Source organism: Periplaneta americana, chromosome 14 (assembly GCF_040183065.1).
Source record: "Periplaneta americana isolate PAMFEO1 chromosome 14, P.americana_PAMFEO1_priV1, whole genome shotgun sequence".
NCBI classification, from domain to species: domain Eukaryota; kingdom Metazoa; phylum Arthropoda; class Insecta; order Blattodea; family Blattidae; genus Periplaneta; species Periplaneta americana.
This window is the reverse complement of record NC_091130.1, coordinates 29,214,223-29,234,536: the sequence shown is the minus strand read 5'-3', so window position 1 is coordinate 29,234,536 and position 20,314 is coordinate 29,214,223. Positions and strand designations below refer to the sequence as shown.

The 20,314-nt window shown below is 37.1% G+C and overlaps 1 protein-coding gene across 3 annotated transcripts in view; it reads left to right on the top strand.

The window, feature by feature from the left end:
• The window catches only part of p130CAS (Serine_rich_CAS and FAT-like_CAS_C domain-containing protein p130CAS), a 425,855-nt gene extending 406,167 nt beyond the window's left edge, over window positions 1-19,688 (top strand). For all 3 annotated transcript variants that reach the window (XM_069845127.1, XM_069845128.1, XM_069845129.1), the window contains exons 4-6: window positions 9,253-9,379; window positions 13,120-13,541; window positions 17,349-19,688. In XM_069845127.1, the coding sequence (XP_069701228.1) occupies window positions 9,253-9,379; window positions 13,120-13,541; window positions 17,349-18,521 (1,722 nt within the window). In that variant the 3' untranslated portion in view covers window positions 18,522-19,688. The remainder of the gene's footprint in view (window positions 1-9,252; window positions 9,380-13,119; window positions 13,542-17,348) is intronic.
• Window positions 19,689-20,314: the final 626 nt, after the last annotated feature.

Here is a 20,314-nt window from a genome sequence, read left to right as displayed (position 1 = left end):
GTGAGCTTGGGTCCGTATCCTTCTTAGGCTTGACCTAAATGAGGTTGAAAGCAACTGTGAATTGTTTAGAAGAAGTGTAAATCGGACTCTAACCCCACCCCCTTTTTTCTGATAATTCGAAACTTTGTGTTTTTTTCTTTTCAACATCAATAGTGGAGTCTAGTGTACACCTCTTCTAAATCGTCTTAGGTAGTAAATATTTATTTTACAGAATTATCTGCTATGGTTACCATTGGTTATTAATGGAGAATAATTCGCTCCGGCGCCGGGGTTTGAACCCGGGACCTCTAGTGCTACGCACTGCATGCTCTAACCACTGAGCTATGCCGAGGCTCAATCCACAGCACCTGATCGAATCTTTCTCCTTCGGTACTTTCCCTTAGTGGGCGTACTTTATGTTCGATATATATAATTTGAACTGGTAATGGAAATTACGGGAAAACGGCTGGACGGAATTTAATAAATGACCCCTCATTTTGAAGCTTGGAACTCAAAGTTTTTCGGAAAAGTAGTAGTTTTCAGTGAAATGTCAATTTTTAAACATAATTTTCCTATTTTCCAAAATTCATCTGTCGTCAGTTTTGAGAACTAGCTAATAGCATTCACGGCCTTCGCTTTATTGTAAAGGAGAAGCGCAGCGATCATCAAGTCGGCCGTGTTGCATTTCAGAATAAAACAAAACACATACTACAGTAAACAATATTACACGAAGACCATGATCTGCAAGAATGCTGACATATTTAGAGCTCAAATTAAATTGGTTATTAAAAACTTAAATTACTAAAAATAATTTACAGATTCGATTCTGTGTTGTGTAATTTTCTGGGTACAGCTGTGTATTGGATATTAAAAACTACAAAACTTGAGGTGGTTTGATGACATCATTACCATTAGAAATGAAATATTATTGTAGTTAATGCCATGATGTGACTATTTTTCATTAATTATACATATTAATGCTATATTGATGATATGAAAGTGAAACGTTTTGGGGTTATATAAGTAGATTTAGAGAACAAATTAAATTAGATTTTGATTTCTATATTTTACTGAGTGGCGGCTATATAGTATATATAGTATATGTTACTGAAAGCTATAAAACTTACGTAAGATAATAATATTATTAAAATCAAATATTTTTATAATTATTAATCAAGTGGGGTTGGGTCTTTTTCATATATTTAATGGCGGTGTGGTGTAGATATTTATATGCGTGGTTCTCTTCAGTATTGGCTCGAGAGAGAGTATCTTTCATTGTTATGGAAGGAAATAACTTTCCGAATGTCTGGTATTCTTCATTGAAAATAAATCTGACAAATGTTTATTTGAACGTCTAATGAACTTAGTTTGCAGCATTTGCTGATCAAGCCACTAGTGTATATATATATATATATATATATATATATATATATATATATATATATTGACAGGTATATATTAAGTCAAGGAGCGCACTCATTTGAGTGACGTGGTGACCGGGATTGCACAGTAGGGTTAAGGTTGGTAATATTATGATTGTTCCTTTTGAGAATCTATTACAATTTTACTGAGCGAGAAGAAGATCGGTTTTTGCGTCAACGTATTAAGGGAATGTTCGTGGACAAGTTGCTGCACAAAACCTGTCCTTCTCTCGTTCAGTAACATTGTAATAAATTCTCAAAAAGAACTATCACAATATTACCAATCTTTACCCTATATATGCACTGTTGGGCGAATAATCTACGTAAAGATTAATTTTTTGCAGTGGTGTAGCGTCAATGTAAGCTAAAAAGCTCAGCTTCCCCAGTTAATAATTTCATAATAAACCTTCAGTCTATGGACAAAATTATTTATTAATTTTAATATAATTTATATTTAAGCGTTAAATATTGTGATGCGGCAGCTCAGGATGATTTGTGATGCAGCAGTAAACAAGAAGCCTTCATACACCAGCTTCCAAGCAGACTGGTTTCTTTCACTCATTCTTCTGTGTAACCCACCTCGCAGAATTTACATCCCTTTCTAACTAAACTACCCTGGTCGCAAGGCTATCAAGAAGCTAGCTTTGACATTGAAAATAAGTAGTTTCCGAGTTATCCCTTTTCGTCAGTTGTGTTCAGTTGAAGTGTTAGTGTGCATTGTGGCTGATATAATGAATAATGAGCGAAATAACAGTTCCTGACACCAATTTACTTCAATTTTTTTTGGACAATTCTATTATCAAGACTGACGTACGAACAAAAGTGTGATCTAAAAAAAATGACCGACTCCCTTGCTGTCAATGAAGGACACAACCAAAAGACAGACGCATACTTACGTACTGTATCTATTGACCGTTAATATTGTGATTCCTCTATGACAGGGAGTGAGCTAAAGTTATACGTATACGTGTCTATTTGTTGGAGATACTGAATGTTTAAACCGTGAAATCATATTTTACTACGTATCATTTGAGGTCATGCCTTATTTGTGTTACGAGGTTCCAACCAATCTTCGACTGCTGACTTGACATTGACTACTATTTATTTTAAGACTATATTTTTGTAATACTTTATCTCATATTGCATGAAAGACAACTTGAATTAGCTTCCCCTGCTCAAAATTTCATGCTACGCCACTGATTTTTTTGTCCTACTGAATTATCCGTTATGATTACCATTGGTTCTTGGGTAGATTAACTGGTTTGGTTTTCTCCGATATTTCGTGAAATTGTAATGCGAATGACATGTAATCCTATGGCGAATTCTCGAACTTGAACCAGTATCTTCAGTAGGTATTTCATAAAAAATATACTCTTTCAGACGATATTAAATTATTGTCGACGGCGTCGTAACTCGCACAACAATAGTCGCAAAAATATTTTGTTTCGACTATTACACTCTTACTACGTCATACTACTTTTGACCAATAAAACGGTATGAAAGGATGTATTTCAACCAATCATGGCTGCTTATCGCACAATTTTATCGCGTCCCTAGCATTTGTTTAATTTTATCGCGTCCCTAGCATTTGTTTCTTTGTTTGCCAACATTTGAAACTGCGTTGGTCTGGACGTCAAAAATATATATAAAATTACAAACCACTCCAGTCGATGCACAGCAGTTTCAAATATGACTCGCATTGGCATTCAAGAACAATAATTAATAAAAATCACTGATCATACCTATGCATCTTCTGAAATCCGATTTACAAATAAATGAAGAGCACCATTCGGAAATCCTGAATAAGTTGAATACACCATGTAGGCCTAAATCAACGAGTTCCACTTCTATTATGCACACTCCAATATAACATCAATTGAACCACCAACCACATTCAAATTTGAAAATTCTACATTCAATAATTATTCCTTTTAAAATTATTCATTCGGAAATTCTGAATAAGTTGAATACACCATGTAGGCCTAAATCAACGAGTTCCACTTCTATTATGCACACGTCCAATATAACATCAATTGAACCACCAACCACATTCAAATTTGAAAATTGTACATTCAATAATTATTCCTTTTAAAATTATTCATTCGGAAATTCTGAATAAGTTGAATACACCATGTAGGCCTAAATCAACGAGTTCCACTTCTATTACGCACACGTCCAATATAACATCAATTGAACCAGCAACCACATTCAAATTTGAAAATTGTACATTCAATAATTATTCCTTTTAAAATTATTCATGTTTATTTTTTATGTCATCGTCGTTAATTAAAACTTTTCTAACACTTGTGTATATTAGTTAGGTTATGTTATAGCTTCTGCTCTGAGAGGATAAAAAGAATTTCTGCTATATGATATTATGGACAGTCACGTATCAGAGATTGTTTAATATTAAGATAAATTGAATAGTAATCATTACAGTGTCTGTATAAAGACACTACTGCCATCTAGCATGAATCTAGCGTAATATTTGTAATGTTGAGATGGTACAATAATACATTTGAAGACAGTTGTATTTTCGTAAGTCAATTAATATTTTATTGTATTGGAGTACTTCCTTACTTCTAATCTTTATATACTTTCTTCTAATCGTGTAATAGTCAATTAAATCCCACCCGAGTTTTGATTTTCTCTAGATAAATCAAAACATCTAGTGAGATTACTGTTGATAAAAAATACTCGTTTCTAATTGAAGGGTTTATGAAAAAAAAAAAACAACCATAGTCCAAAAACAAATTTTTAGGAGAAACAATAAAACTATCTGGCATGGGTGTTGTTGACACTTCAAGTATGAAATTCATCATGCCATTTCTTAAAGTGTTGTAGAAACTTGGGAAAACTGAAGTACATTTATAACTTAAATTGCCTCATAGAAATACATGTGTAAATGTAGGTAACTGTGGACAATGGTTGATTTAAGAAAAAATACTCTGTTGTGGATGAAGTGTGCCTCTCCTTCAATCTTATTTTTCTTTATTATATCCTGTTTCTTCTCCTTTCGTTGCTTACATGTCTTCCATGGGTTACTTCTGCACCTAAAGATGACTCCATAACTAACACAATAATTCACCTGCTAAAGTATTTTTCTCTGAGGTGGCTTTTGCCGCGTACGTAAGAAGCAGTACTGCCAATCTACTGCAGTTTAAAATAGTATGGATAAATGTTTCGAGATGATATGAATGGGATATTTGTAAATCGTCCTGACTTAACAATGACTGTTTTCACAAAAAAAGTTTAAATTAAATTATGGTTTATTTAACGACGCTTGCAACTGCCGAGGTTATATCAGCGTCACCGGTGTGCCGAAATTCTGTCCCGCAGGAGTTCTTTTACATATGCCAGTAAATCTACTGACATGAGCCTGTCGCATTTAAGCACACTTAAATGCCATCGACATGGGCCGGGATCGAACCCGCAACCTCGAGCACAGAAGGCCAGCGCTATATCAACTGCGCTACCTAGAGCGACCACAAAAAAAGTCTTGGACTATGGTTGTTTTATGAAAACCACTGAAAAATTCCACTCCCATGACATAGACTATGGTGTTTTTTCTCCCCTGAGAACTAATTTAGTAGATGACCGCTACAATACGCTCACCATACTTACTTATTTACTGGCTTTTAAGGAACCTGGAGGTTCATTGCGCCCTCACATAAGCCCGTCATTGGTCCCTATCCTGAGGAAGATTAATCCATTCTCTATCATCATATCCCACCTTCCTTAAATCCATTTTAATATTATCTTCCCATCTACGTCTCGGCCTCCCTAAAGGTCTTTTTCCCTCCGGCCTCCCAACTAACACTCTATATGCATTTCTGGATTCGCTCATACGAGCTACATCCCCTGCCCATCTGAAACGTCTGGATTTAATGTTCCTAATTATGTCAGATGAAGAATCCCCGTGTTTTCCCTAATCGTTTGTGGATTTTCTCCTAACATATTCACGTCATCCGCTCACCATATGCTTAATATCTCAAATTTGCATTTTTTTTTTACTATGGTTCTTTTTTCAAAAAATCTTCAATTATAATGTTTGACGTGTTTCAGCTTTTTGTTAAAAATCTTCTCATCCAATTGTGATTGCAATACGGCGTTACCTTTGAAAACACCTTCTGCTATACGCTACTACACGCTTCTGTTCCTGAATTTTATGCAGTAAAGTACTTGGGTGCTATTCATATATATTTCACTAGCCCGCACTACGAGCGTGCTAAACTAGCCCCGGCTATCGAGTGATTACTTGTACAGGATTCATATCATGTCATATCGCTAACACTGGTTTATGAATACGAAAAACATCAGTTCGCTGATCATCCACTGGAAACCCGCGCTAAGAATGTCTATGAATACGGCCCCTTGTGACTTACTTTAGAGACGGAAGGCAGACTAGGAACGTGACGTCAAATTTATGCACAGGCTCCGAGTTATATGCCAGCACATTTATAGGAATATGAATCCCCTTCGTTTCCAGGCCTGCAATTTCCGACGTTTGTTCCGACCTGTGCCCAATTACCTTCCCATACGCACATTAAAATGAGGAAGACGGGACTGATGGAATGAGGGTGTAGTGCGTGTAATGTGGTTTGGTGGCACAGCTTCCCTCTCGGTCCAGCAAAGGCTGAGTCTAAATCGATAGGCAGGCACTGGGGGTGCAACGAGAGAGAGCAATATCCGTTGCCATGGAAACATCGGGCGGGGTGGGGCAATGTCTGCCTTGTTCCTGCTTTTACTCAGCATCCTGCGTTGTCAGATTGTCAATTTCGAAAGATGTGTTGTACAAAGTTTTCGGTTAGTTACGTTCAAAAGTAGGTTGTTTAATTGTGGACGTCAACAAATTGCTGCTTTCATAACTACCTGCATTCTGCAGCTCGTTGTGGTCTGTACCGCTAACGTCTTTTCATATACAGGGTGATTCACGAAGACATTCTGAGCAAAAAATGTCATATAAACATGTGTCCTAATCTCAATATTTTCAAAGTTACATTAATTTTAAGTTGTTAGTAAAATACCTTTTCTCTTTAGTTTTAAGGGTAAAAAAATATTAGGCTACAAATCTGTGATGAAAGAGTCATGGAACGGAGAAAAATTCTCTCCGGCGCCGGGATTTGAACCCGGGTTTTCCGTCGAATCCCGGCCAACTAGTCACTTATAACGAGTGCACCTCAGCACATGTGTGGACTTCGGTCCTAGGTTCATAGATATCTATGACGTAGTGCAGAGGGCGGCCACTAGAGGGAACCAAAGAGTTGGAACTTAAAACTGAGACGATTCTTCCCACGCCGGGGTGGAATCCGGTGTGGCTTAGTGGATAAAGCGTCAGCACGTAGAGCTGAAAACCCGGGTTCAAATCCTGTTCCATTACTCTTTCATCATATGATGACGCAGAATATCTGCATGGAAATATCATATGTACTTCGGTACATTATAATAATATACAAATCTGTGGCCGGGAGGAAAAAGGTCTTAAGTAAAAATGTTATACCTTTCAGGAAAGCAGTAGAATGATTGAAATTGGTGTCAATTGTTGAGTTTTTTTATTAAGAGTTTTTTTCCTGGATATTATTTGTTTATATTTCTTCTAAAATAGATAATGTTGCTCATTTAACAATTTTCTTGATTATTTCCAAAAATAGCCGCACGTAAGCCCTTTTAAGACTTGAACCCAAACTGAGTAGAAGGGACTATTAAACATAAGACCTTTTTCATGTCAAAATAAATGAGAAATGTAAATTGTTAGGAATGCAAAATGGGTCTTAAACAATTATAGGACTGTTTATCCTCGTGCTTAAAGTTTTAAAAGGAAAGGGCATCGGTATGTGATAAAATGGCTAAAATACAAGTTAGACCTTTTTAATAGGGAATCATGGAAAGTAAACATGTGATGGTTTGTAAGGAATAAAGTATTAAATATTAAGTCCTTTATTCTGTGTGTGCTCGATTCAAAAAGTACTTAGGACATTTGGTAACACTCTATAAATCCAGTCAGGAGTCTTATTTGACTTTAGCCGTTTTACCAGATTGTAGAGAATTGTTTCCGCTTTCAGAATATATAAAAATCTCATTTTCACAAAAAATTGACTTAAGACCTTTTTCCTCCCGGCCACAGAAATAGAGAATGAACTGTTCACAAGTGTTATTTCTTTAATTGGCTAGTGTTCTGAAGCTAAAAAATACACGGAGCAAAAATAAAGTTCAAAATAATCCCTTAAAAAATAGGGTGCGCAAATTACGCGAGCAAATACGGTAGTTATTCTGAAACGCTCTGTATATATGTAACATGAAAATGCAGTTTTTCTGCCTTATGATATTGGATGGAATTGCATCAGGAAAATAAAATAAAATTAGGCCTAAATTAATTTGTACATAAGTGACAGCAGAGATAAAATCGAAAGATTATTAAGATTTCAACAAAGTAAATGTCTTCTTATTTGTACACTAAAAATGTATCGTGTTAAGTCATTTTTACTGCATTATGTTTGTATTTTGTACTGGGAACAACTGGATAATATGCACGGTAGACCAAAGTCAGTTGTCGACGTTGCTCGCTGGCCACTAGTCACCGGGCCGTACCAAGCCGTGTCAAACAAAAAACAATCGAAATGGTGGTAGTAAAATTCACGACTATATTCTTAAATAATTCACTCCATTAGTCAAGTGCAAGGTTTATGCAGTACAGCGGCGTAGTTTTGAATGCACCAAATGAAAATTAGATGTAGTAAAATCTTAAAGTAGGTTATCGCAACGAAATAAAGGGGGGGGGGAAGGTATGTTTCAGGGAATATCATTCAAATGAAGAGAAGTAAATTTCCGGTTAATGTTGACCAAAGTGTGAAGTACGTAATTATGACCGCGTTGCCTTTTACTTGTGGTCTAGAGAAAATACCTCGTCTTTTACAAAGAAAACATTTAGCGAACACGAAATTATTTACCGCTATCATCATATTATTGTTTATGAATATTACGAAACAAAAACTATCATAAGAGCCATGACCGATAGGGTCATTTTGGCTGTCTGCGCATGCGCGGACTTGGATAATAAATACCTAAACTAACCAAACCTAACCTTCGTATAATATGCAAGATGTATAACCGGAGCAAGAAGGGATCTTCTTGATTTGATCTGGAATGTACACACAAAAATAAATTCTAGTAAGGATCACACTGCCACTGCATGAGTGGTCCACGCAAGCGCCACAGCAAAATTGTTCCTGACGCGAGCCCCTCATCTAAGCCACGTAATCTACTCGCAATATTTACGAAAATACATCTTGTCGCTAACAGTGGTGCTATCTCTCTGAGAACGAAGGAGGTAGGAAGAAAAAAAAAATTCTCCTTCTAACAACGCCATGTTATGTTGGCGACATTGTGTATTTAGTTAAAGTTGGTCGTAACCGTAACGGCACAGTTCGAAGCTACCGTAGCAAATTCTCCAGTTTAGCGTTGTACGGATTGACAATACAATTCTCTGCTAACCTATACGGAGAGAGGCAAACCTAACCTAACATTTCCAACCGATGTATTTAATGTAATAAAATTCACGCTCACAACTCGACGCACAAGCTCGGTTCGAAGTATGTACAGTATGTTATTCTGCGTATTATATAGGTTTCTTTACATAATTTTCTGGAGTGTTCGTGGGCAATATCGTACACCCCAATCCCTCTTCTTTTTTTCTTTTTTTTTTTTTTAATTACATGAGAGGCTGCGCTTTTCCTCGTGACCCGTCCCGACTTTCGGGAATACTTAAGAATCGTGTTTTTATATTCCATTGAACTAAATAAGCAATCACCGATACCTGTGTTCTCTGCACATAAAAGTCCTATTTGTATTTCAGGTCCTGACGCCACAGAAATTTGGTGATGTGTACCTGTACGACTTGCCACCAAACAGAAATGTTTCAAATCAAGGAAGATACGATGTCCCACCAACAGCACATATCTCTGTAGTAGATGCGAATCAAGGTAAGAATATTATAGACAGTGATCTAAGATATCTACATTTTTAATTAAATAAAAACCTATTTTTGCATTTTGTAACATGAGCAAGGACTAACGCGTTTAAAAGCTAGGTTATGCATCGAATTATGAAACATTTCTTTAGACAAATAATAATAATGCTATAATAATAATGTGTAAGTATTTGTAGCCTTTCAACTTACCTTTTAGATGAATATTTCAAATTTGTTTAACTTGAAGCAGGGGTCGAATTCCTCCGATGATAAAATCTTTCACGGCATGATTTTCGAAATATTTGCTGTTTCTCGCACACTGTAGATTGTTTCATTTCACTCATATCGTTTTAAAACCCTAAATGTTTCAGCCACGATGCTATGTTTTAATTGAAATTATCTAAAATTACGATTTTACTCCACAAAATACTGACCTATGGCGATCATCGCCGCTCGAGTAGCAAGTGTAAATACGTGGAACTGATTTCTTCACAATGTTCAGCGCGGTCTGCAACGATCTGCGTTGGCGCTCATCGCTCTGGATCAAGAGGGCTTAGAATTATATTTCTATAAAAAAAAAAAACTTGTTTTTTTTTTTTTTTTTGGAAGACGGGACATGACAGGAGCGTTGCGATCGGAAAAAAAAACTGAATGTCACATAGAGTGGTAGGCCTGTTGCTATGGTAACAACGGTTGAGTTGCCAAACTTACCATTTCCACATGGCGAGTGCTTATAGCTCTATTGGGGACTTTATTGTACACACAATGTTAGCATTGGTACGTTTTGTGTTTGATTCTCTGTCGGTTTTTGTATTGTTTTCTTACCTTTGCATCAATTGTCAATGAATGTTTTGACGTCAGCCATCTTAACGTCAATTGCTAGCTTCCATCAGCTGGTAGCATGGTAGTCCATTTTGACAACATAGCACTATAGTTCCAAGCTCGGCCGCTTAACTGTCATGTCCCATCTTAAAAAAAAAAAAAAAGTATAAGCCCTTTTGCTCTGGATTGACTTAGTTTCAAGAACAGATATGATAGTCGTTCATTTATCAAACAAACGAATGACAACACAATATGGCGTACACCGCTGTGGAGTAATAGTCAGCATATCTGGCTATGAAACGAGTGGGCCCGGATTCAAATCCTGGTTGAGGTTTTTTTCCCCTCAACCAACTGAAGCAGAATTGCTGGGTAGTTTTCGGCGTTGGATCTCGGACTCATTTCGCCATCATTAATTCACATATCATCACCCATACAATAGTCCGGATTAAGTTCACGGTGCTGCGTGCTGTACTTGTACAAGAGCGCGGCCGTTCGGCTACCCAAATCGTTCACAAGAATAGGAGTGATAAGCACAATAAGCCTCAGGCTGCAGTGTAAGCCTTGGAGTCTCTCCTCCGTACAAGAGAAAAAAAACACAATATTGCTGAAAAACATTAATGTATTTAATAATTTCTCGCATTAAATAATGAAACTAATTAATCATGTTTCCAATCATACTGCCCTGTACGATAGGAGTTCCAAAAAATACAGAGATACCCATAAAAAGGAACTGTCAGGAATGTACGCAAGGGGGTGGGAGTTACTGGGTTTGAACCCCTACCCCTTGAACTTAAAAAAAAGTACATATTTAGATTTGAATATTCATCCATAAACGTTTTTCCTTCTCTAATTTTTTCATGGTCAGAGTAACAAAATCTACATCGACTTAAGGTATAGTCCTCCTATTCTGACTTCAATATAATTCCTGTGCTTGATACTGCGGCACGTTCGAATTAGAACAATTAAATTGCAAAACTAAACATTTTCTAGATGAGGGGAATGGAATAACAGCGACTCCCCCCTCTCAGGTTTCCGCTTTTCTTTTATTACTTTTTTTTTTTTTTTGTACACTGTGAGCACCTTTCAATCACGACAAAAACGTATCTGGGAAGGTACAATACATAGGCTGAGATTAACCATTAAATCTGGCACAATACGATTTTCCCCACAAAGCCAATTCTACTTTTTCCGCCTATGATTATTTAACCACGTCACTTAGAATAATAGTTAATAATTTATATCATTCATTCATAGTTTCCTACCTAAGGGCAGGTCTTTCACTGCAAACCCAGCATTCTCCAATCTTTCCTATTTTCCGCCTTCCTTTTAGTCACTGAATACGATCCATAAATATTATTGTTTATCATCTGATACCTTCTTCTGCCCCAAACTTTTCTTCCTTTCACCATTGCTTCCAGTACATCCTTCAGTAGGCAATTTCTTCTCGGTCAGTGACCCAGCCAATTCCTTTTTCTCTTCCTGATCAGTTTCAGCATTATTCTTTCTTCACCCACTCTTTCTAGCACAGTTTCATTTATTTTGCAATTATAAGCTAAAAAAAAAAAGTATCATTAACGTCGACCTGGGTAGCGCAGTTGTTATAGTGCTGGCCTTTTGTGCTCGAGGTTGCGGTTTCGATCCTGGCCCAGGTCGATGGCATTTAAGTGTACTTAAATGCAACAGGCTCATGTCAGTAGATTTACTGGCATGTAAAAGAATTCCTGCTGGACAAAATCCCAGCACACCGGCGACGCTGATATAACCTCGATAGTTGCGAGCGTCGTTAAATAAACCATAATTTAATTAGTATCATTAACGAAAAATATATAGGTTGTTGTTGTAAAAAATGATTTTCTGCTTTTATAATAAATCGAAGTACCTCTTTCGTTACAATGACAAAATTACTGTGCCTACAACCCTCGCACAATTCCGATACAACCCACTCAGATTTTTGTTTAGTTCTAAATTTTGTTTTACAGTATAAAGCAGCGTTTCTCAAACTATGGTCTGCGGACCACCTGTGGTCCTCGAGGTCTGCCCTTGTGGTCCTTCAAAAAAGACAGAAGAAAATAAAAATTCAAACGAATTGCGTATCTCACTATAGCTTAAAATGTCAGAGTTTGGAAATGACACATGGCAATCGAATATCACTTTTTCTCTCAGTACTGACATTTTATGAAATTTATTACCCTACCCGTCTATCGACTTCCCACTCTACTCTCAGCAACAAAAGAGGGGTTTAAAGCACACGTGGTGTTTCTCGCCATCTTTTCCCTGTACATCTGGCGCCGCGCCTGTAACCCAGCCAGGGACCACCTGAATTCATAACAGGGGACCAAAGTACCGAACTTTAAATCAATTTTAAAATATAAGTATACTGGTATTAAAATATGCTTCGAAAATGATAAATTTGCTTTTGAAGGGAACAAGAGTAAGGTGGTCCGCGGAACTGTTCTGACTTTAAAAAGTGGTCCCCACTTCAAAAAAGTTTGAGAGACTCTGGTATAAAGTATTGTACATTCATTAATTAAAATGACATCATTACATACAAAGAGGTTGTTGTTGTTTAGCCCCCTTGACAGGAGTAGGCTAAGTGCCGGCACCAGGTTTCCCCTTCTCCCTTCATCATCATCACCCCTTCCCTACACTACACTACACTCACCCTAGTACACGACATAACTCTCCACAGATACACATCATGTACAGTGTGGCCGCCGAAGTGATGTATTGCCATCTATCCGCAATACGTGGAACCCGAATCACGTAAAGCGAAGTGGATGGGCATTGGTTACATACATACATACATAGTTGCAGTGAAAGACTGCTGATGAAATTGAATAAGGGTCAAAGTCCATAGCCAGATTATAATTGCAATTTATTTGTAACCATCAGCTTGATTCATTTCATTTTATGCAAACTAATCAATTTCAGGTCGATACTCAGTCCCTCCACCACGTTCTTCTGGCTCTGGTGATCAGCCAGTGGACATAAGTGGAGGAAGTGAATCATATGATATTCCTCCAAGGGCCACGCCAGTCCCAGCCAATTACGACACACCACGCTCCTGTTGGCGCACATCTCCTGCTCCTCCAGCAAATGCAGCATCTCCAGGTCGGCGAGACTCAACTGACAGCTATGATGTGCCTCGACCACTGGGCACCACACCGGCAGGAGGCAATGTTCTACTGCTACAACAGCAACAGCAGCTGACACCCAGCAGTTCCGCCAGTTCTCTCACTGCAGACTCGATGTCCAGTTCCAACAGATCCAGTCTTGCACTAGCGTCGGAGTATGATGTGCCACGACCTACCAGAGGCGGACCTCAGTTGCAACTACACCAGATTCAGCAGCAGGTATTTTCACCTTTAATCTCTCCTCATTTTGAAGCTAACAAGAGACTCTCCCTCAATCATTAGGTTGAAACAGTGCTGTCATGGGGGTCATATGGCATATTGCACACCCGGTAAAATACTGCTGTATGTCGAAAATCACTTATTACTTTCGTAAATAATTTCACACACTGTTTTACTGCTCCCAACTGGGAACTGGGTGAAGGGCTAACATCCCATCACCGTAAAAAACAACTTGTTACGAAACCACACATTTGCAACAGTAACAAATATAAATGACACTCGGGAGGAAATTAAACACAGAATAAATATGGGAAATGCTTGTTATTATTCAGTTGCGAAGCTTTTGTCATCTAATCTGCTGTCAAAAAACCTTAAAGCTGGGATTTATAAAACATATTACCAGTTGTTCTTATGGTTGTGAAAATTGGGCTCTCACTTTGAGAAAGGAACAGAGATTAACGGTGTTTGAAAATAAGGTTCTTAGAAAAATATTTGGGGCTAAGAGGGATGAAGTTACAGGAAAATGGAGAAAGTTACGCAACGCAGAACTGCACACATTGCATTCTTCACCTGACATAATTAGGAACATTAAATCCAGACATTTGAGATGGACAGGGCATGTAGTAGTAAGTATAGGCGAATCCAGAAATGCATATAAAGTGTTAGTTGGGAGGCCGGAGGAAAAAGACCTTTGGGGAGGCCGAGACGTAGATGGAAGAATAATATTAAAATGGATTTGAGGGAGGTAGGATATGATGATAGAGACTGGATTAATCTTGCTCAGGATAGGGACCGATGGCGGGCTTATGTGAGGGCGACAATGAACCTCTGGGTTCCTTAAAAGCTGTAAGTAAGTTTTACTGGTTGGAGGTAGGAATTTGTAATAATAAAATGGTAAATTATCAAAGGTTTTGGAATCTATTTGTTAAAACATTTTTACAGCAGTATTTTAGCAGGAAATAGCATATCTTTACAAGACGCAATTTTCGACTTACGACAATATTTCACTGGGAGTGCGACATAAGAACCTACAATTGTCTAATGAATTTTATAGAGAAGAGAAAATTTTGTCATATGGAGCCATATACCTCTGTAGATCAGTTATAAATATTATATTTTTAGCTTTACCATAATTGGCCTACTATTGTCAGGCAGCTTGTAGTTCTTTCAGCCACCATGAAGGCTTTGCCCTTAGTGCACCATAAGAGATGAACTACTGGGTACATAACATATGATTATAATTAATAGAGCAATGTTGGCATACTAGTAGAGGAAATGGGAGTATCTCACAAAAACCTATCACTAAACACTGTCTGTCTTTGTCCACTACAAATTCCAGTTGGACCCACCAGGATTCGAATTCAGGTTACCAGCATGGAAAGCAGAAACTCTAGTAATGGTGTAGTCATTCTAATAAAGTAATATACAAGATTTTCCCTGAAATTGTTTGAAAGATTAACACACATATTATGTCCCCAAGTTAAATTTGCATCCCGTGAATGCAAGAGACAAGTGCTAGTATCTCTAATTGCTCTAGTTGTTAGTGTACAACCTACTGTTTCGTCTGTGAGTGAAGTTAATAATAATTATTTAATTATTTATTTATTTAATCTGGCAGAGCTAAGGCCAGTAGGCCTTCTCTTCCGCCCAGCCAGACTCTAATTCTAATTGAATACAATTGCTTACATAGTTATTACATTAATACAGACGTGGACAAATTATTAACAAAATTGACGATTTTTATGATAATTCTGTTTACAAAATTTGACTTTTCAATTTAGACTACAGTTGACAATTTTGCATATTTCTATCATTACAGTAGACAAAAATATGCAAAAATGTCAACTGTAGTTTAAAGTGAAGAGTTAAATTTTGTAAAAATATATAATAAAAATCTTCAATTTTGTTAATAATTTGTAAATTAGCAAAAATGTCAACTACAGTCTAAATTGAAGAGTCAAATTTTGTAAAACTATAAAATAAAAATCATCAGTTTTGCTAATAATTTGGAAATATCCAAAATGTCAACTGTATTCCAAATTGAAGAATCGAATTTTGTAAAAATATATAATGAAAACCTTCAGTTTTGTTAATAATTTGTAAATATGCAAAAATATCAAATGTAGTCCAAATTGAAGAGTTGAATTTTATAAAAATATACAATACAAAGCTTCAATTTTGCTAATAATTTGGAAATACGCAAAAATGTCAACTGTAGTCTAAATTGAAGAATCATATTTTGAAAAAATATATAATAAAAATCTTCAATTTTGCTAATAATTTGTCCACGTCTGTATCTATACCATAAAACAACATGAAAGTAAATAATGAAAGTTGGATAAGTAATGTTAGTGTAACAATAATAAACATTGGTAAGAAATAGTTATAATAATAATAATAATAATAATAATAATAATAATAATAATAATAATGATGATGATGATGATGATGATGAGATAATTTAGATGTTTATCTGTGATATAAATGACCATTAAACATTGAGAAACCTGAATTGTTAGAAAAATATTTCGTTAGCCTATTCTTAAATTGGTTTGATGTGTGACAGTCCCTGACATTACTTGGTAGGGAATTCCAAAGCCGAGGAACAGCCACAGTGAAAGAAGATGATTATGAGGATGTTCGGTGGGAGGGAATGGATAATATTGAGGAGTGTTGTGATCGTGTGTCTAGGTTATGATGGGAATCCAATAAGTGAGATAATGTATATAATGTGTAAGAAATACCGTGCATAATATTAACACTTTTACATTATTTATACGGGCATAATACTTTCAGCACCTCCGATATACGTGTATTCACCACTATCGCATACAATTTGCTGACACGAACAGTAAACACCTCTTTATCAGCTTAGTATTTACTCATAGGTCACAAAGGCCGGAGGGAGAAGGAGAGGGAATGATGATTCACATTCTTTCCAGATGCAGATTTAACTTGGGCACGTAGTACAATAGTACATTATGCAACGAGCCTATAATGGTAGTAATTAAGACGCGAGCGCAAGCTCGTTTCATAATTTTCATACGAGCATCTTAATTACCATTATAGGCAAGTTGCATACGATTTTTTATGCTCGACCATATTTCTAACTTGAAATTATTCATAAGTATTCATGTTATTCTTATCTGACTGGGGAGCGGAACTGACCTTGTGCAATATCTCGTAAATTGTGAGATGTGCGCAGACGCGGAAGTATTGATTTTTTCCGAGGAACAAATGTCATTGATCTTGCTATAATCTAGAGAGTAAAATGAACATTAATCTTGATATAACCTTGAAATTGATTTCGACATTGAAAAACGAGATGACAAATTGAATTTATTTTAATATTATTTATAATTAACGCTAATTATTATAGTAACAGAACATAACCTTCTGCGACAGTATTGGATTTCCAGCCTCCGTGACATTTCGCTAGTTGTCTTTCGATTGCATATCCGAGAATAATCGATACTTGCGCTTTCATATTGCTACAATGGTGTTTTCTGATTGGTGGAACACCTAAACTTTAATGAATAGGTGTACTTTAATGAGGTCCATTAAAGGGCTGCTACCAGGTGTATAATTACATTTCAGCATGGTCGAGCATAAAAGTATTATGAGCACTGAAAAGAAGCCAGAGCAAATTTGCATTAAAGTTATTTCAGCCTGTGATTTAATTGTTCTGTACAACATATCCTAATCATTAATGAATTTGTACTGTATTCTATGTTGTTACATAATTAAATTCATATTGTGTAAGTTACAGGTACATGTATTAATTTGTACTTCTTTTATCTTTTGCAGCTGTATGACGTACCAGCACCAAATCCTACACCTCGTGAACTTCCATTGGAGCTGAATTCGGCTCTTGATTCTTTGGCTAGGCTGCAAAGTGAAGCCACTGCTGCCATTTCCAGACTGCTCGGATATGCAGGACCTCAGTGGCGCTGCAAAGAGCGGCTTGAGCCAAAATTAATGGATATAAAGTTGGCAGTGGTGAGGCTGCGCACCTCTCTCCACGACCTCGCCGAGTTCGGTGAAGGAGCATTAGGAAATGCAGGCAGGGCTCCTGATAAAGGCCTCGCAGTGAAATTACGACCATTAGTCAAGGCATTACGAGATGCAGACAGGCTTGTTCAGGAGGCAGCCGCAACATTAGATGGCATGGAATGGTCCATCGACGCTCTTGTTCGCCCAGAAGATGACCAAGCAGAAGGAAAACGGACAACTCCACAACCACCAGATGCTCTCGACCAACTCGTTGCATGTGCCAGGGCACTCACAGAAGATGTGAGGCAAACAGCATCGTTCATACAAGGCAACTCCACACTACTTTTCAAGAGGGCTTCAACTCCTCCTGGAAACAACAACAATGAATGGCTTGAAGACTATGATTATGTTAATCTGGAATCGAGGGAGAGTGTTGCTCAGCAGCATGCAGAAATTCGTGACGCTCTTCCAGCAGAACTTCGGAAATCCTACGATGTACTTGTGAAAGAAGCAGAATCGGCAGCAGTCATAAGTGAACCTAAGGCGGCAGCAGGTGATGGTGAATTAGACCCTAATGATCGGCAAGTCTTAACTTTCTATGCAGCCCAAACAGTAACTTACACCACGCATCTAACCCATGCCATCGACGCGTTCCTCCAGACTGTAGAACACAACCAACCCCCTAAAGTATTCCTCGCACATGGTAAGTTCGTTGTGCTCAGTGCCCACAGGTTAGTTCACATCGGAGACACGGTGCATCGCAATGTGGTGCGTCCCGAGGTGAGGGCGCGAGTGCTACAGTGTGCCAATGCCTTGTCCGAGGCCCTTGCAGCGACCGTACACAAAACCAAGAAGGCAGCTCTCCAGTTTCCAAGTGTCACCGCAGTTCAGGAAATGGTGGACTCTGTTGTAGACATCTCTCATCTTGCTAGGGACTTGAAGCTCAGTATGGTCCAAGCAGCACAGCAACCGGTCATCACGCAATAGGAATGAGCCCCTTAGATATCGTGTGTATGTACATCAGAGAGCCTATCCAACATCGACTTCAATGCCTAAAATAGTATAGAATATCAATACATTCCACAGTAAAATATCGCAGAGACGGAAGCTATTACATTGCCATCTGTGTCACCTGGAAACGTAAAGTGAAACAATATGTGCTTGCTTTCTCATTCCATATTCCATTCAGTATCAAGATTCCACACAAAGCACATAGTGCACTAGTTGACGAACTGCCTGTTCTCACAGAGAATGGTACTTGTAAATTAAATGCTTCCCCTTTTTATGGCACTGTGAAATTTAAGAAGAGTAAAAACATTGCTCAGTGTAGTGGTTTTATTCCCTGATCTCACAAGAGATGCTAACGTTTGTATTTAATGGAACAGTTCTTGCAGATCAGCAGTTTCTGGATCAGTTATTTTTTTCTCTTGGTATCACTCTCCAGGAATATACAATTTGCTATTTTAAAACGGCTAATTAGACACCTGCAAGGATAGTCTCAACTGAAGTATACAAATCCTCACAGTGAACAGCAAGAAGTCACTAAATAGATGAACAGTAGGAATTAAACAAGATGATTTTCAACTCATTACATACAACAATAGGCCGATTACATTAGGAAGAGTGTTTCTTCACGAATAACAATATATTCCAATGATAATGGGTTGTGATCTATTACATGTAGCTCAAGTATAATTTATGCAAGACCTTAATTACGCTCGTCATGCACAACTTAATATAAGTTCCTTATAGCTATCGAATAATTGATGTGACTGTACAGTTTCCAATATGTCAAGACTTGAATTTAAGTATAAATGTTTTGGTGGTGTGAAATGGACCGATGTGAACTGTTATCTCCTGCAGGGGGAGGCCTATATGCATGTATGTACGCTGACAAAGTATGAATTAATGAAAAAAAAAAAAAGTGTAAATTTTTTTACGACATATGTAAATTTATTTAAGTGTACATAATTATGTATTATTTATCACACTTGACTTTTCGAATTTTTTCTGAAAAAATTTTAAATTTTTGTTACATAATATTTCTGTTCTATGGAACAACCAACTTTGTTTTAATAATGGTTGTATGTGAAAAGTGAAATCAATCGTACCGTATTTCATGACTGAATAAAGTATATCTGTATACTGCTCGTATTTTCTTCTATTATTTTCAAACTGGACTCTAAGATCCTCTTAAGTCGTATGTCATGTGAGTGAAAATTATTTTTATGCTCGACCATGCTGAAATGTAGTAATTATACACCTGGTAACAGCCCTTTAATGGACCTCATTAAAGTACACCTATTCATTAAAGTTCAGGTTTTCCACCAATCAGAAAGCAATATGAAAGCGCAAGTATCGATTATTCTCGGATATGCAATCGAAAGACAACTAGCGAAACATCACGGAGGCTGGAAATCCAATACTGTCACAAAAGGTTATGTTCTGTTACTATAATAATTAGCGTTAATTGTAAATAATATTCAAATAAATTCAATTTGTCATCTCGTTTTTCAATGTCTAAATCAATTTCCAGGTTATATCAAGATTAATGTTCATTTTACTCTCTAGATTATATCAAGGTCAATGACATTTGTTCCTCGGAAAAATCAATACTTTCGCATCTGCGCACATCTCACAATTTACGAGATATTGCGCAAAGTCACTTCCGCTCCCCAGTCAGATAAGAATAATATAAATACTTATGAATAATTTCAAGTTATAAATATGGTCGAGCATAAAAAGTCGTATGAAACTTGCCTATAATGGTAATTAAAATG